The sequence below is a fragment of the Rhincodon typus genome, chromosome 23 (assembly GCF_021869965.1).
Source record: "Rhincodon typus isolate 14 chromosome 23, sRhiTyp1.1, whole genome shotgun sequence".
NCBI classification, from domain to species: Eukaryota; Metazoa; Chordata; class Chondrichthyes; order Orectolobiformes; family Rhincodontidae; genus Rhincodon; species Rhincodon typus.
In genome coordinates, this window is record NC_063354.1 from 40703584 (window position 1) to 40722369 (window position 18786).

The window sequence follows — 18786 nt, forward strand, 5'->3', positions numbered from 1 at the left end:
TCCTTGTGGTAGACTGATTAGCAAGGTTGAATCACTGAAAAGAAGGAGAACTAGCTATATGGATGCAGAACTGGCTTGAAAGTAGAATACAGAGGTTGGTGTTGGAGGGTTGCTTTTCAGACTGCAGGCCTGTGACCAGCGGTGTGCTGCAAGGATCGGTGCTGGGTCCAGTGCTTTTCGTTATTTATATAGATGATTTGGATGTGAACATGGGAGGTATGGTAGTAAGTTTGCAGATAATACCAAAATTGGAGGTGTAGTGGACAGCGAAGAAGGTTACTTCAAAGTACAACGGGATCTTGATCAAATGGGCTAATGGGCTGAGTAGTTTAATATAGATAAATGTGAGGAGCTGCATTTTGGAAAGGCAAATCAGGGCAGGACTTATACACTTAATGGTAAGGTCCTGGGGAGTGTTGCTGAACAAAGAGACTTTGAAATGCAGGTTCATAGTTCATTGAAAGTGGAGTCGCAGGTAGGATAGTGAAGAAGGCGTTTGGTATGCGTGCCTTTATTGGTCAGTGCAATGAGTATAGGTCAATGAGCATGTAGGAGGTCATGTTGCAGCTATACAGGACATTCGTTAGGCCACTTCTGGAATACTGCGTTCAGTTATGGTCTCCCTGCTGTAGGAATGGTGAAAGTTGAAAGGGTTCAGTAAAGATTTCCAAGGATGTTGCCAGGGTTGGAGGGTTTGAACTGTGGGGAGAGGCTGAATAGACTGGGCCTATTTTCCCTGGAGTATCAGAGACCGAGGGGTGACCTTATAGAGGCTCATAAAATCATGAGGGGTATGGATAGGGTAAATAAACATGGTCTTTTCCCCAGGGTGAGGAGTCCTAAGCTATACGTCATAGGTTGAAGGTGAGAGGGGAAAGATTTAAAAGGGACCTAAGGAGTAACTTTTTCACATAAAGGGTGGTGTGTGTGTGGAATGAGCTGCCAGAAGTCGTGGTGGAGGCTGGTACAATTAAAACATTTAAAAGGTATCTGGATTGGCGTATGGATAGGAAGGGTTTAGTGGAATATGACCCAAATGCGGACAAATAGGACTAGGTTAAGGTAGGATATCTAGTCGGCTTGGACGAGTTGGACTGAAGGGTCTGTTTCTGCGTTGTATGTCTCTATGACTCTCTCTGAGTCTAAATGCTTACCCTGACTCAAAGACGACAGTGAGTGAATTTCTTCAGGATCGTATTTTTTCTCTCGTCGCCACTGAAGTAACTCCACAGAGGCCAGTATCACATGCCACATGCTAGTGAGGCTAGGAATTGGCAGATTAGGTAGTTTAATATGTGGCTGGGCAAGTGGTGTAGGGGGTAGGGCTTTAGATTTCTGAATAAATGGTACTGTTCTGGGGAATGTGGAACCTGTTCAAGAGGGACCTTCTTCACCCAAGCAGTGATGGGATCAATATTCTTGTAGGTAATTTTGTTAGCACTGTTGGGTGAACTTTACACTACTTTCACAGGGGATGGGAACCTCAGGCTCTGAGTTAGCTGGAGTGCATGAGGGCTTAAGGAAAAAAGGAATCGAGACAGTAAATTAAAAGCAAGAAGCAGCCGAGCAGTGTGGGACTGAGACGAGTGGAAACTAGGTAGTGTCAGAAAAAGTGAGAATGTTTGGAAACAAAGGTTCTTCTGGCAGAGGTGTTAGGATTCAAAAAGAAGGTGTAAAATTACCATGAGGGCACTTTACCTGAACGCTTGCAGCATTCTAAACAAGGTAAATGAGTTCTTGGCACAAATCATTGTGAATCGGCATGATTTAGTGGCCATTACAGAGAGATGGTTGCAGGGTGGTCACAACTGGAAGTTAAAGATCCAGGAGTATTGGATTATTTTGAAGGACAAACAGGAGAGAAAGGGAGGTGGTGTAGCTCTGATATTTAAGGATGACATCAGGGTGATAATGAGAGGTGATGTAGGTTTCTATGGAGAAAATGGTTGAATCAGTATGGGTCAAAAGTAGAAATAGTAATGGGAAGAAGTCACTAATAGGCCGCTAAATAATAACATCACATTCGGGTGGGCAATAAACAAAGAAACAACTGACGTGTAAAAGTGGTATGGCAGCTATCATGGGGGATTTAAATCTACACATCGGTCAACCAGGTTGTTCAAGGCAGCCTTCAGGAAAAGTTCTTAGAATGTATCTGCGATAGTTTCCTCAAACAGTATGTAATGGAACCCAAAGGGAGCAAGCTATCCTAAATCTGGTCCTGTGTAATGAGACAGGAATAATTGATCTCCTAGTTAGGGATGCTCTCAGAAGGAGCAATCATAGCATAGTTGAATTTACAGTACAGATGGAGGGTGAGAAGGTAAAATCCAATCACAGTGTCTTGTGCTTAAACAAAGGAGACTACAATGGGATGAGGGAGGAGTTGGCTAAGGTGGATTGGGAGCCAAGGCTATGTGGTGGGGACAATTCAGGAACAGTGGAGGACTTTCAAAGCGAATTTTCACAGTGCTCAGCAAAAGTACATGCCAGTGAAAAGGAAGGACTGTAGGAAAAGGGATAATCAGGCACAGATAACCAAGGAAATAAAGGAGGGTATCAAATTGAAAGCAAATGCCTGCAAAGTGGCAAACATCAGTGGGGAGCAGGGAATTGGGAAATCTTTAAAGGTTAACTTAATGCCACAAAGAAAGCTAAAAAGAAAAGTAAGATGGATTATGAGTGAACTAACTCAGAATATAAAAAGAGATAGCAAAAGTTTCTACAAATATATATAAAACAAAGAGTGACTAAGGTAAACATTGGTCCTTCGGAGGATGAGATAGAGGATTTAATAATGAAAAATGAGGAAATGGCCAAGGCGTTGAACAGCTATTTTCTGTCGGTCTTTATAGTGAAAGACATAAATAACATGCCAGTAATTGATGACAAGGAGGCTATGGCAGGTGAGGACCTGGAATGATCATTATCACAAAAGAGGTAGTGTTGGGCAAGTTAATGCGGCTACAGGTAGACAAGTCTCTTGGCCCTGATGAATGCATCCCAGGGAAAAAGAGATGGCGGGGGAAATAGCAAATGCACTCATGGTAATTTACCAAAACTTGCAGGATTCTGGTGCGGTTCTGGCAGATTGGAAAACAGCAAATGTGATGCCACTGTTTAAAAGAAGATTGATAAAAGGCAGGTAACTATAGGCTCATTAGCTTAACTTGTGTAGTGGGGAAGATGCTTGAATCTGTAATCAAGGAAGAAATAGCGAGACATCCAGATAGAAATCGTCCCATTGAGCAGATGCGCATGGGTTCATGAAAGGCAGGTCATAATTAACTAATTTGCTGGAATTCTTTGAGGACATTATGAGCACGGTGGACAGCGGGGAACCTGTGGATGTGGCGTATCTAGATTTCCAGAAGGTATTTGACAAGGTGCCACACAAAAGGCTGCTGCATAAGATAAAGGTGCATGTGATGCATGGTTAGAAGTTTGGTTAATTAACAGAAAGCAGAGTGGTAATAAACAGGTGTTTTCTGAGTTGACAATAAGTGTGGCTAGTGGCATGCCTTGGGGGTCATCGTTCAGACCGCAATTTACGTCGATGATTTAAAATTGGGGACCAAGTGTAGTGTGTCAAAATTTGCAGATGGCAGTATGATGATTGGTAGAGTAAAGTGTGCAGAGAGATACAGATAGGGCAAGTGGGTGGACAAGGATCTGGCAGATGAAGTACAGTGTTGGTAAATATTTTGTCATCCATTTTGTTCAGAATAACAGCAAAATGGACTATTACTTAAATGGTGAAAAATTGCTGGATGCTGCTATGCAGAAGGACCTGGGTGTCCTTGTGCATGAATCTCAAAAAGTTGGTTTGCAGGTGCAGCAGATAAAGAAGGCAAATGGAATATTATCCTTCATTGTTAGAGGAATGGAGTTTAAAAATAGGGAGGTTACGCTGCAGCTGTATAAGGTGATGGTGAGGCCACACCTGGAGTACTGTGCACAGTTTTGGTCTCCTTACCTGAAAAAAGACATACTGGCACTGGAGGGGGTGCAGATGAGGTTAACTAGGTTGATCCCATAGTTGAGAGGGTTTGCTTATGAGGAGAGCTTGAATAGTCTAGGACTGTGCTCGTTGTAATTTGGAAGAATGAGGGGGGAATCTTGTAGGAACATATAAAATTATGAAGGGAATAGATGAGATTGAAGCAGGGAGATTGTTTCCACTGGTGGGTGAAACTAGAACTAAGGGACGTACCCTCAAAATAAGGAGGAGCAGATTTAGGACTGAGTTGAGGAGGAACTTCTTCACCGTAAGCGTTGTGAATCTGTGGAATTCCCAGTGAAACAGTTGAGGCTACCTCATTAAATGTTTTTAAGGCAAAGAGATTTTTGAACAGGAAAGGAATTAAGGGTTATGGTGAACAGGCGGGTAAGTGGAGCTGGGTCCAGAAAAAGATTAGCCATGAACTTAAAGAATGGTGGAGCAGACTCAATAGGCCAGATGGCCGCCTCCTTCTCCTATTTCTTATGTTCTTATTTACATAAGCATAGTACTTGACACTGTTCCAGCTTCCTCAGAGCCAGTTCTCAGTGAACAGAACTTCTGACACTCCTGTTTATATCTGTAAGCCAAAGCTCCCTGATTGGACTAGGTTAACAGCTCCAGTCGGAGAATTTATTCCAGAAGGTCCATCTGGCTGATTTTGTTACAATCACTACACAAGTTGCTAAATACTACTGAAAGGAGGCATTGCAGTCATACTGAATTATTGTCAACAGTCTTGTAAGCATCAGTTTCCATTGTGTCAATACTCAAAAATACAGGCATATAATTATGTTTAGCTCATCATTTAAGTCTCCAGTTCAAAATCACACTGGAGCCTGTCTGACGCCATCCCAGCATCTAAATTAATGGCTTACAGAGCAGATTATGGTTAAGAATTTTGACAAGTTTGACAGATTTAGGTTTCTGTCATAATGTTGAATCTTTGTAACAGAATCAGACTGGTTAGAATTCTTAATTAGTACTGCTAACCCTAATGTAATCCTCTAGTCCAGAAATGATTCGTGCATAGTCAGGTGGATGAAATGACTGACTGTTAGATAAGGGCTAGAGCGTTCCTGGCTACTGGTGTCAAAACAAGTCAGTAATTTTTTCACCTATAACAAAATGGCAGCAGACTTCCACTCAATCTTCTGTGCATCCCGACATGATATAGTACTTGGTGGCAATGGCAATTTGTAGACCTTGAAGCCAATCGTGAACCTGTTAACAAAGTGAAAATTGCTCAATTATTACACTTTTGACGAGGCTGTACAGCCTTTATAAAAGTGACTGCTCTGAGTATGTAGAGAAGTTGCAGAAGATTTTGATGGATAGACGTGTCAAGCTGGTTGCTGCTCACCTTTAGAAAAGATGATGATCCTAATGCTATCTATTTTGGCTGAATCAGAACGGAGAACTGTATCCAAAGGGAAATATTTTTTGATAGTATTGCTTAAATCTAAGCGAACTATTGCAATCTTCATTGCAGCAGCCATTCTCATTAAAATGACTGCAAAAGAGTTATATCCAAGAACTTGGGAATTACGCAGAAGAAATTGACCATCTGGTAAGACATAGAGTTCAGCAGGATAGCTACGTGAAGTATTAGTTTAAAACACTACTTACCTTTTAAAATATTTTGTTTTGAGTAACGTGCATTATATTCCATCTGGTCCAAATATGACTCCTTCAAGACCAAGTTCCCTCAGGTGCTTGGAAAATATATAAATCAAATTTTATATGATACTATTTATAGTAAGAATCTTAATTGTCCTCCATTAAGTGTTCTGGACACTAAAGATTCCATGATGCATGGTGGTAAAAGGAGGGAGTTGCCCTGGGAGTTCTCATCATTGACTTCAGACTCAATGAAGTTTCATGGTATCAGCTTAAACATAGGCAAGGAAACCTGCTGATTACCACGTACCACAGAATCCCTACAGTGCAGAAAGAGGCCATTTGGCCTTTCGAGTCTGCATTGACCCTTCAAAAAGCATCCTACACAGACCCGTCACCTATGCTTGTAACTCTACATTTACCATGGCTAATCCACCTAGCCTACACATTTTTGGACTGTGGGAGGAAACCGAAGCACTTGGCAGAAACCCACGCAGACACAGGAAGAACATGCAAATTCCACACAGTCACCCAAGGCTGGAATTGAACCGAAGTCCCTGGCACTGTGAGACACCAGTGCTAACCACTGAGCCACTATGCAGCATGCCACCATCCTTCCTTCACTAACGAGTCAGTACACCTCCACATTGCCACCCTCTGGTGTTGTTCAGTGTTGCAAGGTACTCTGGTTGGGGTATTCAAATGTCCATGCCAAGATTGGTTCGGCAGCCACACTACTGATCTGGTTGGGTCCTAAAGGATATAGATGTTAGACCAGGTCTGTGGCATGTGTTGAGGGAACCAACAAGAGAGAAAAACTTCACCTCATCCTTACCAATCTGCTGGCTACAGAAGTATCTGTCCATGATAATATTAGAAAGAGTGAGTGCCGCACAATCCTTGTCCTACCTTCACGTTGAGAATACCCTCCCTTGTGTTGTGTGGCACTATCCTGTGCTAAATGGGACAGACTTTGAACAGATCTAGCAACTCGAGACTAGGCATCCATTAGGACCTGTGGACCATCAACAACAGCAGAACTGTACTCTTAAACAGTCTGCAACCTCCTGATCCAACATACACTGCCCCTACCACTCAACAGTTACCATCAAGCCAGGGGATCAACCTTGGTTCTATGGAGTGTGCAGGAGGGCATGCCAGGGGCAGTACGAGGCATATCTAAAAATGAGGTATGAACCTAGTGAAGCTACCAAACATGACTACTTGGTGCCAAACAGCATAACCAGCAAGTGATAGGCAGAGCTAGGTGATCTCACAACCAATGGATCAGATCTAAGCTCTGCAGTCCTGCCACATCCAGTTGTGAATGGTGATGAACAATTTAACAACTTACTGGAGGAGAAGTCATCTGCACAAATAATGCTGATCTTGCTAAGGTTGATCTTGCCCAGCACATGCCCTGTGCAATGTAATCTGTATGCACTAAGCCTTTTTAATCTGTACATCCTTGCTTACTGTGCTCTGTCTGTACTGCTTGTAAGCAAAGCTGTTCACTGTACTTCAGTACATGTGACAATAAATCAATCAATCAGATATCATCATTCTCAATGATGGAAGAGCTCAACACATCAGTGCAAAAGATAAGGCTGACGTATTCACAGCAATCTTCAGCTAGAAGTGCCTAGTGTGTGATCTACTGCGGCCTCCTCCATTAGTATCCAGCATCACAAATGCCAGTCTTCAGCCAGTTCAATTCACTGCATGTGTATCAAGAAATGGTTGGAGGCAGTGAATGCTACAAAGATAGTGGACCCTAACAACATTCTGGCAATAGGACTGAAGACTTGTGCTCCAGAACTTTCGGCTCCCCTCGTCAAGCTATTTCAGTGTAACCACAATACTAGCATCTACCTAACAATGTGGAAAATTGCCCAGATATGTTCTGTACACAAAAAGTGGGGCAAATCCAACCTGGCCAATTATCACCCATCAGTCTACTCTCGATCATTAGGAAAGCAATGGAAGGTGTCATCGATAGTTGTATCAAGCAGCACCTGCTTAGCAATAACTTCCTCACTGACACCCAGTTTGGGTTCCACCAGGGCCACCCAGCTCCTGACCTCATTACTGCCTTGGTTCAAACATGAACAAAAGAGCTGAATTCTAGAGATGAGGATAGAATGATGGCCCTTGACATGAAGGCTGCATTTGACAGAGTGTGGCATTAAGGAGCCCTAGCAAAACTGGAATCAGTGGAATCGGAGGCAAAATCTCTAATTGGAGTCATACCTAGCACATAGGAAGATGATTGTGGTTGTTGGAGGTCAGTCATTTCAGCTGTACGATATCTCTGCAGGAGTTTCTCCTTGTCTGAAATAGTGAAATCGTGTTCACCTCCCCTCAGAGACCTGAACCTCATTGACACCCACAGAAGGGAAACAGAGACACACCTCCAAGAGTGAGAGAGGCTTCAGGGAAGACAAACTCCCAGGAAGTGGTGGTGGAACCAACTCTGCTGACTGTTATCATTTCAGATTGGAATCGCCCTGAATGGAGACAAATGAATGGACATCAGAAAATGGGGTATGGTGTTGGGAATGGTATTTGTTTATCTTTGCAGAAACTCATTCAGAAGTCGGCAGGATTTCAACCTGCGCAGGGAAACCCTAGTGGATTTCAAATCCATTGCCTTAACCACTCAGCTATGATTACAGCACTACGAGTTCCTCAGGGTAGTGTTCTATGTCCAACCATCTTGAGCTGCTCCATCACTAAGCTTCCCTCCATCTTGGGGTAAGAAGTGGGGATGTTCGTCAATGATTGCACAACATTCAGCATTATTCAAGACTCCTCGTACTGAAGTAGTCCATGTTCAAATGCAACAAGACCTGGATAGTATCTAGGCTTAGACTGACAAGTGGCAAGTAATAATTCACATGACACAAATGCCAGACAATAATGATATCAAATAAGACACAATCTAACTACTGCTCCTTGTCATTCAATGGCGTTACTATCACTGAGTGCCCCACTATCAACATATATTAGAGGTTGCCATTGACCAGAAATTCAACTGAACTAGCTATATAAATACAGTGGCTATAACAGCAGGTCAGAGGCTAGGAATACTGTGGTGAGTAACTCACCTCTTGGCCCCCCAAAGCTTCCATCATCTACAAGGCACAAGTCAGGAGTGTGGTGGAAAGCTCATCTCTCCCCTGGATGAATGAAGCTCCAACTACACTCCAGAAGTTTGACACAATCCAATATAAAACAGCCCACTGGTTGGCACCACATCCACAAGAATCCACTCCTTTCTCCACAAGATCAGTGTGTACTATCTGCAAAATGCACTTAAGAAACTTACCAAAAATCCTTAGACAGCACCTTCCATCCCACAACCACTACTATTTAGAAGGACAAGGACAGCAGATACATAGGAACACCACCAGCTGCAGGTTTCCCTCCAAGCCACTCACCATCCTGAGTTGGAAATATATTCCTTCACTGTTGCTGGGTCAAACTCCTGAAATTCTCCCCCTGTGGATCTACATATAGCACATGGGCTGCAGCAGTTAAAAAAGGCAGCTCGCCGCCACCACCTTTTCGAGGGCAGTTAGGACTGGTAATAAATCCTGGTCAGCCAGTGACACGCCTGTCTCATGAGTGAAATTAAAAAAAACTTCAGAGGTTAAGTTACACAAATTAGGGCTGTTTTCCCTGGAATTTAGGAGGTTAAAAGGTGATCTGATCAAAGCCTTCAAGATATTAACAGGGGAAAACAGGCTATATGAAGATGAACTATTTCCCGTGACTGGGGATTCTAGAACTGGGGCCAGATCATTCAGGAGAGATATTAGGAAGCACTTCTATACAACAAAGGTTGGCAGATGTTTGGAACTCTCTTCCACAAATGGCAATGGATGTCTGATCAGCTAATTTTAAATCTGAGATAGGTAAACTTTTATTCAGCAAAGGTATTAAGGGATATGGGTGAAAGGCAGGTACGTGGAGTTAGCTCATAGATCAGCCGTGATGTCATAGAATGGTGGAACAGGCTCAAGGGGCTGAACGGCCTACTCCTGTTCCTATGCTGCTTTTCTGAGACAGAATAGTGGTGATATCTGCTGCAAGCAAAAATTATTACAGGATCGAAAACTTCCTTTTAAAATTTACCATTTCAGTGAAATTCTGTAGCATGTGATGAATATTTCAAATCACAGATCAAAGTCACTGCTGTCCAGGATGTGATGTAACTTCTGATGTTTCAGTAGCATACTTTTCTCTCTCAAAGCATTAAAAATTGCAAGTTTTGTTTGCTATCTTCCTACAGTCGGTCTCCCCGTCGGTCTCGGAGAAAGAAGCCCTACAGGTACTGGGATGTGCCTCCTCCAGGTTTTGAGCACATTACCCCAATGCAGTACAAGGCAATGCAAGGTATATTCTTCCATTTTATTGTTTTGAATTTAGTAAGATAGTTACATGATGCTCTGACTTGTGTGCTGTTGCTTTTTAGGGACCACATCCATATTGCAGTAATGAAAAAATCTGTGTGTCTCCCTCTGTTTTTCTTAGCTGCAGGTCAGATCCCTGCCACAGCACTGTTGGCGACCTCCTCAGTAGGTGGTGTGACTATCACACCAACGCAAGTTCCAATCATTGGTAGCCAAATGACCAGGCAAGCCAGGCGACTGTATGTTGGGAACATACCTTTTGGTGTCACAGAGGCAAGTGCAAAGTTTAATTTTACTGCCTTAATGTTGGTTTGGCTTATTGATACAACAATAATAGTTCTCATTAAAATAACCTGAAAGAAGATGCTATGTGGATGGATCAAGATTCCAGAGAAAATTCTGGAGGAACACATTTGTGAGCACTAGAGGCTGAAAGGCTCAGCCTGTCATTTTTCAACTGAGAAATAAAGATTAGGCTTCATGGTTTCCTGATTTTGTCAGGGTTTAACTTAAATGAAATGTTACAATAATAGGAATAATTGTAAAGGAAGAAAGACATGCATTTTTATAGTGACTTTCCATGTCGGGATATTTCCAAGCACTTTTTTTGAAGTTGAATTGCATTTTACTGTTAGAAACATAACTGTCCATTTGTAAGCTCTGAGTTGGCCAGGGCACCAGGAAAATTTCCCTGTTCAGATTAGCATCTCCTTATCTAAAAGCAGATAGATTCATAGGATCCTACAGTGTGGAAGCAGGCCAGACAATCCATGGAGTCTACACAGCCCCTCCGAAGAGTATCCCCACCCAGACCTACCTCCCACACCCTATCCCTGTAACCTTGCTTTTCCCATGGCTAATCCACCTAGCCTGCACATCCCTGAACAGTATGGGCAATTTAGCATGGCGAATCCACCTGACCAGCACATCTTTGGACTATGGGAGGAAACCGGAGCACTTGGAGGAAACCCACACAATGGTGCAAGACTTCTTTTGTACTGTGCTAAAATGTCATCCTATATTCCTTGCTGAAGTCTCTGGTGATGGGCTTAAAACCACGGTTTTAGAAATGCTACTGAACCAAGGCTTATACTTGGAGAAGGAGAGGGAGATGTAGAATTGGATTGATTTAGGAAAGGAATTCCAGAACTTGGAACCAGTACAGCTAAAGACAAAGATTTGAATAGTGGAAACAAAGATTGAAAAGGTGAGTCAGAGGAGCAAAGAATTCTGTGGCTGGGGATAGGGTAATAAGGGAATAAGGGAATAAGATATAAAAATTTTAGGTGAAGCATGGACAGATCATTGTAAATTGGTGAAAATTTAGTGTGAGCAGAATGGACATAAGGCAAGGTATTAAGATTGCTATACTTTGTATGACCCTGTGCCTTAATTGTTCTGTCTTTAAAAGATTAATGCTTTGCTGTAATGGGAGTAAGATGTGATGAGATTAACAACATTCCAAGACAGTCTTCATAGCTCCCTGTTCCTCAACACTACCCCCCCTCCACCACAGAAACGCGAGCACAACCACGATTTCTTCATGGATCAAAATGCCATATTGTGAGAGAATCTAGCTGATTAGATTTCATATAACATCTTTAAATTCAGGATAGACTATTCAGCCCAGGTTTCTTTCATAGGTGATATCTGAACAAGCCTTACCAGAAATGAGCATATGCCTGATGTCAAACCAGTATACACAGGTGTAGAATTGCATGCAATTCTGATGCTTCCTATAATCAAATAGACCTTCCAATGCTAACAGCCAAGGTGTGCACATGTAAAGTACCCATAGAATACTCCCCACACCATTACCTTTTCAACAGATACAGTGGGGTATAAGTTGGAGCGGACACAAACAGCCACTTGAACTATTTCGATGCCTTTAGTAAATTGTAATTTCGTCACTAGCAATCTATTTAGATTGTCAGAAGAACTAATTATTCTATTTTAATTTTAAGTATGTAGAATCATGTATCCTTGAGCTGATATGGGTTGATTTTGTGTTGATGGCAAAATGTGGGAAAGGCAATTATATTCATGCTACGGTGGTGTTTCCTAACAGATCTAAAGTGTCTTACCAATACCCTTTATGCCCTTAGGAAGCCATGGCAGACTTCTTTAATGCTCAGATGCGTCTTGCTGGGTTGTCACAGGCTCCAGGGAACCCTGTATTGGCTGTGCAAATCAACCAAGATAAAAACTTTGCTTTTCTGGAGGTAAGTCTGTTGCCTCAGTCTCTACCTAATTATTTCCAAAATAAATTTTTATCTTCATTGCCCAGTTTTCTTTCTTTGGATAGAGTGAGTTATTAGTTACTTCATTGGCACAAAAACATGTTCGAGTCGAGTGATAATTGTTAATCCTTATTTTTGAGAGGAAAGCTGCTATCAAATAGATAATTCATCATACTATGTATTGGGTTAATTCTTTTGAAAACAGGTGCATGTTAAAATGAAGAACAATATATATTTGAAATGATGAGCAGTTATCTAGTTGAATGGTTGAACTGAGCTGCTCAATTGAGTTTGAACTCAAATCAGTTTCGGGCAGTAACGCTGCTAATCTTGTATAGATTCATTATTGGAGGAAAATTGAAATATTGAGAACAATTGATGAATTATTAACAGTTGTGGGAATGCGGTGTATTTGCTCCATTATTTGCTAACCACCTATAAAGTGACTTCCTCCAACATTTTAAAAAGTGCTTTATTTAAGAATTTCATTACCTCATTACCATCTCATTGTCTATAGTTCCTGTCCAGTGTGCATCCAATTTAGAGATGGGGGCATAGTGATAATATCACTGGACCAGTAATCCAGGCACCCTGGCTAATGCTTTGGTAATATAGGTTCAAATCCCATCTGGCAGCAGGTGAAATTTAAATACAGTTGATAAAAAAAAATCTGGAATTGAAACTTGATTCTGTGATGATGACTCTAAAACTATCATAGTAGATTGTCATTGTCATTGAAAACCTGTCTGATTTACTTATGTCCTTTAGGAAAGAAAATCTACCATCCTCACTTAGTCTGGTCAGCATATGACTCCAAACTCTCAGCATTGCACTTGACTCTTAATTGCAGTCTAAAATAGCCGAACAAGTCATTCCGTTCAAGAGAAATTGAAGAGTAGGCATTGAATGCTGCCTTTGCCAACAATACACATCCCAGGCATGAATAAATTAAAATAAAACCCGTGTCGTCAGGATCTGTAGGCAGGTGAACAAATTCCAAGTCTCTGCTAGTCAGTATAATTGAGGTTTATAGCATCAATTTGGGACTGTCTCTTTACTGTGAGGTGAAGTGAATGGAATCATGTGACCTGCCCTGAAATCTGCATAACAGCAAACATGGGTGATTTATTTGTTAGAGATTAAAGGAGGCCTAGATTGTTGTACTGGGAAGTAAGTGCAGGGTGTCCGTACTTAGAGACAAGCCAGCCAACCTCGGTGCTAAAATGGATAACCTGAGAGTATCCAAAGTTTAAAAATGTTGGATTCTCAGATGTGAATGTTAGAGTATCCCAGGTAGCTAATTAGCATTCCTCCCTGGATATAAAGGCTAATGTGATTACTGGGCTTTAAGAAGGGAAGATATAAGAGATATTTGAAAAGTCACAGCAGGATCTGGAAAAGGGAAAGCAGTTACAAGCAGCAAAATGCCATGGATTTCCACACACCAACGTGAATTGGAGCTCTCACTTGGCTGAAAAGACCACATTCGTGAAGAGTTGAAACAATGCTGGAAGTTTCATTCAACTAGTGCTGGAGAAAGGGAGAAGAGATACAAGATGTAGAAGCAGAAGTAGGCCATTCAGATCATCAAATCTGCTCTGCCATTCAGTGACATCATAGCTGATCTTATCCTTAATTCCACTTTCCTGCCTTTTCCCAATACACCTTGATTCCCTTGCTGATTAAAAATTCTGTCTGTCTCTGCCTTGAATATTCTTAATGAACCAGCCTTGACAACTCTCTGGTGTAAAGAACTCCACAGATTCACTACTGTCCTCATCTCGGTTTTAAATGGGTAACCCCTTTCTCTGAGGTTATGCCCTCTGGTGCGAGACTGTCCTACAAGGATAAACAACCTCTGCGCATCTACCCTGTAAGTCCCCAAGAATCTTGTATGTTTCAATAAGGTTGCACTCACTTTCCTCATCCAAGTTATTTAATATGTATTATAAATAATTGTTTCCCCAGCATTGAACTCCAACAATCCACTAACTACAGGTAGCATTCTTGATAACGCCACGTTTATCCCAACTCTTGTCTTCTGTTATTTATCCAATCCTCTCTTCGTGCTAATGTACTACCATCAACACTATGGGCTGTTATTAAATAGCCTTGTGCAATACCTTCTCTTTTAGAAGTCTAAATATGTTACATCTACTTGTTTCCCTTTATCTACCCTTCTTATTACCATCTCAACAAATTCGAAATCTGTCAAGCATAATTTCAGCTTCATGAAGTGATGTGAACTCTGCTTAATTATATTATGGATTTCTGAATGCTCTGCCATTACATCCTTTATGATAGGCTCTGATATTTTCCCAGTGACAGATGTTCAGCTAACTGACCTGTTTATTGTCCCCTTCCCTTGTTGAATAAAGGTGTTTCAATGGCGATTTTCTAATTGTCTGTGGCTTTTCCAGAATCTAAGAATTTTTGCAAGATTGCTACCAGTGTATCCAGTATCATTGTAGCTTCCTTTAGTATCCTAGGATGTATCCCATCATGTCCAAAAGATGTATCAGCCTTTAACCTTATTAGCTTTCCTAGTATTATTTTTCTAACAATGGTTATTGTGCCTATTTCCCCCCTATCTTTTGCCCCTTGATTTAGCATTTTTGGGATACTGTTAATACCCTCTATTATGAAGACTGATGCAAAGTATTTCTTCACCTCCTTTGTCATTTCCTGGTTCCTCATTATTATTTCCCCGGCCTCATTCTCTAAGTGGCCTATTTACATTTTGGCCTCCGTCTTCCTTTTCATAACGCAAATCATAAAATGTAAGTGTGCAGAACTTTCTACATGCGCAATAAGAAACCTTTCGATGTGTCAGGAGGCACAGCTTTTCATATATTTAAAGAATCTCTTACTGCCTGCTTTTGCTAATTTACCTCAATTTATTTTCTCCCTCATTGTTTTTTTTGATCATCTTTTGTTGGCTTTTAAAACTTTCTTGGTCCTCTGGTTTACCAATAATCTTTACCATATTGTATTTTTTTTCTTTCAGTTCAGCACAGTCACTAACTGCTTTGGCTAACCATGGTCAGTTTATCCCTTTTCTAAAATTCTCCTTCCCTATGTGGATACTTCTTCATTGTGAGGAATGAACTATTTTCTTGAATGTCTTCCATTTTTCAGCAAGTGTCTTGTGTGCTAAACCCCACTCTAGCCAAATTTGCCCTGATCCCTTCGGTTTGGCACACTTGTTTCTGCACCATCAAACTGAATGCTATTCTCTCTCCAGCTGACCCCACCCCTACAAAACCCGAACCATTACCATTAACACAATTTAGTTTAAACTCCTTTCTACAATTTTTGAAGACGCTGATCCCAACACTGAAACTCATTCCTCCCCCGCTCATCCTTGAGTTGTTCATTGGCATGTGGTAAAGTCGAGTTCACTTTGCCCATTGCTTGGATAGAATCCAGAAATTATTACCTCAGAGATTCTGCTTTTTAATTTAGTTCCTAACTGTTCAATATTTCAGTGAGCCCTCCTTTCTAGTCCTATCAATGTCTTTGGTACCCAAGGTGGATGGCAACAACTTTATACCCTCCCCACCCGCCACCGCCCCCCCACCCCCAAGGTTCTTCTGTAGCCCTGAGATGTCCTTAACCCTGATGCAAGGCAGACAGCACAACCATCAAGACTGTTTCAGCTACAGAGATCAGTATCTAGCCCCTACCAGTACTACATTCTATTTTCTCCACCCACATCATTGGTTCCACATACCATGGTGCTGTGGTCCATTTGCTGAATTTTCCTGTAGGCTGTGCTCTTGTCCATATGGCTTGCAAGGACTTGTTGACTGTTGGACACTCTCAGGGGTCAAGGATCCTTGAAAGCTTACCCCCTTGGTTTCCCATGCCTGCCTCACCTGCAGCATGTCCCTGTTCCGGATCACTTATTCAGAGGGGTGTGACCATCTCCTACAGCAGTTTGTCTACGGGAACGCACAGTGTCTGCAGCGCAGACTTCAGCTCCACAACTTGGATCCAAAATTGCTGAAGTTGCAAATACTTGCTATGCATGGATGACATCCAACTGCTCCAATTTGCAATAGCTGTGCGCCTCACCTGACCTGCCATCTCTATTGTATGTTGTTTGATTTATTGATTAATCACTCATTCTAGTATCCCTGCTTTATTCCTTTAGTTTTTTTACACACCACTATCAATCTTATACCTAACAACGTTCATTGAAAAGAGAAACAAAAGAATAGATCGTAAATGCAAACTAAAGGCCTTACTTCTACTGTAAAGAGTAGACATACTCTCCAATTCAGTTCACCAATCAGCTGGTTTATCCGTCTACCCTTGTATGCTCCCAGCAAAGAGGCCGGTTGGTCATATAATAAGGATCGACTTTCAGTTGGTTTAATTAATTAACTCCTTTATTGCGAGACTGGTGGGGTGTAGGAGCACTGCTTAAGTGTATCACTGGAAGACTTTAAACAATAGAATTCAGTTTAAAGCTTATTAAACTTAATTAAATATTTAGACCTTTCCCCCCAGCAAATGCACACACTCTGTCCTAGGTGGCCATGAAAGGCATTCCAGAAATTACAACCTTTTGGGCTGAGAAAAGAGAACAAGTCTTCAGGAGTTGACACTCCTTGAGTTAGTTCTATAAGAATTTAATATCTACTTGAAGCAGAACATAAAATAGCTCTGTGAAATGTGTTTTTGATGGTGCTAAAGAAAAAAGGGGACTGTTTTGTATTTAAGTTTTAAAATACACCCTCCTTACGCATGCTTTTAATCATTTGTTCCAGGAAGGATGTTGTTAACCTTGAGAGGGTGCAGAAAAGATTTACAAAGATGTTGCCAGGGTTTGAGTTATAGGGAGAGGCTGAATAGGCTGGGGCTATTTTCCCTGGAGCGTTGGAGGCTGCAGGGTGACCTTATAGAGGTTTATAAAATCATGAGGGGCATGGATAGGGTGAATAGCCAAAGTCTTTTACTTTAGTTTTGGACTCCCACAACTTGAGGGCATAGGTTTAAGGTGAGAGGGGAAAGATTTTAAAAAGGACCTGAAGGGTGACTTTTTCACGATGAGTTTAGTGCGTGTATGGAACAAGTTGCCAGAGGAAGTGGTGGAAGCAGGCAAACTACAGCATTTAAAAGGGGTCTGGATGGGTATATGAATAGGAAGGTTTTAGAAGGATATGGGCCAAATGCTGGCAGATGGAACTAGGTCAGATTAGGATGTCTGGTCAGCGAGGATGAGTTGGACTAAAGGGCCTGTTTCTGTTGAGTATGACTATGTAAAATGTATTGAATGTCTTTTCAAAAGTTATTGGTTCCTATGGAAAATGTAACATTGCTAAAGGATTGGGATGAATTATCCTTAAGTTTCTCTTTTACCTCCCTGTATAAAAGTCAGATATTTATCAACATCTAGAATATTTCTTCAGGTCAGATCTGCACCATCTAAAAGCAATAAAGTGTATCATGTTTCATTGTCTGTATTGTGTTTTTTTAATAAACATGGTATCTTCTACTTCTGGTCTTTCTAGTTCCGTTCAGTTGATGAAACTACACAAGCCATGGCATTCGATGGCATCATCTTCCAGGGTCAGTCTTTGAAGATCCGACGTCCTCACGATTACCAACCTCTGCCAGGCATGTCTGAGCAACCTTCTTTCCATGTTCCAGGTCCGTCAAAAAATGCAACATCTGTGTGCTGGACTTCCTTTGCAGGTTTAAGTATACTGCATGCATCAGATGTAATGTCAGGTCACCAAAACGTTATTCACATCAGCTATTTGTTGGCTAAAATAGAAACAAAAATCAAAATATTCGAACAAATGTTTAACAAAAACAAAATTGGAAAAAATATGCAGATACTATTGCAAACAAAATGCAAGGAAAGTCAGTGTCAGAACTCGCACAACAGAATTATAATTCTGTGGATGAGAAACTCCGTGACTATCTGACTCGGAATGTATGAACACTCTGAGTTGAAATCTGGTCTAAGGAAAATTATGTTGACATCAGAATGACACTAAAAAAAGAGTCAGAAATTGTTGTACAACACTATTGTTACCTGAGGTAACCTTTTCATATTCTGTGGAGGATGGGGGGTGATATTGGAGGGTTAGTTCCAATAATGTAGAGTTAAGTCAAGATTATTTGAACCGTGTGTTTGGAGGCATCCCTCCCAGGAGACTGCTGACTTTGCTAGATTCCCACAGTGGAAAATGGAACGCAGCTGTCATCAAGCTGTGTGGCTGCAGAACTAGCAGTACAACGATCTCACAAGGTGCAGAGGACTTGCTCTGACTTGGATAAGTGGCTAAGCATCTTCAGACAAGTCACTTAAGAGAAAATGTGGCAATAGTTTGGCTAAACCCCTGTTACTTCTGTTATGTTAGATGCTGTAAAATTAAACAATGTAATTTGAATGGAGATTAAGTATTGATAGTAAATGGGTTCAGATAATGTTTAAAACATAAAAGCTATTGGCTTCCATTATATACCATTTGAAATTTGAAAGCAAAATGCTGCT

At 41.3% G+C, this 18786-nt stretch overlaps 1 protein-coding gene across 1 annotated transcript in view; it reads left to right on the forward strand.

The window, feature by feature from the left end:
* LOC109922437 (splicing factor U2AF 65 kDa subunit) overlaps positions 1 to 18710 on the forward strand; it is a 35018-nt gene extending 16308 nt beyond the window's left edge. The window contains exons 3-6 of the mRNA XM_048610862.1: positions 9915 to 10018; positions 10157 to 10308; positions 12141 to 12257; positions 17795 to 18710. Coding sequence (XP_048466819.1) covers positions 9915 to 10018; positions 10157 to 10308; positions 12141 to 12257; positions 17795 to 18214 — 793 coding nt within the window. The 3' untranslated portion in view covers positions 18215 to 18710. The remainder of the gene's footprint in view (positions 1 to 9914; positions 10019 to 10156; positions 10309 to 12140; positions 12258 to 17794) is intronic.
* Positions 18711 to 18786: the final 76 nt, after the last annotated feature.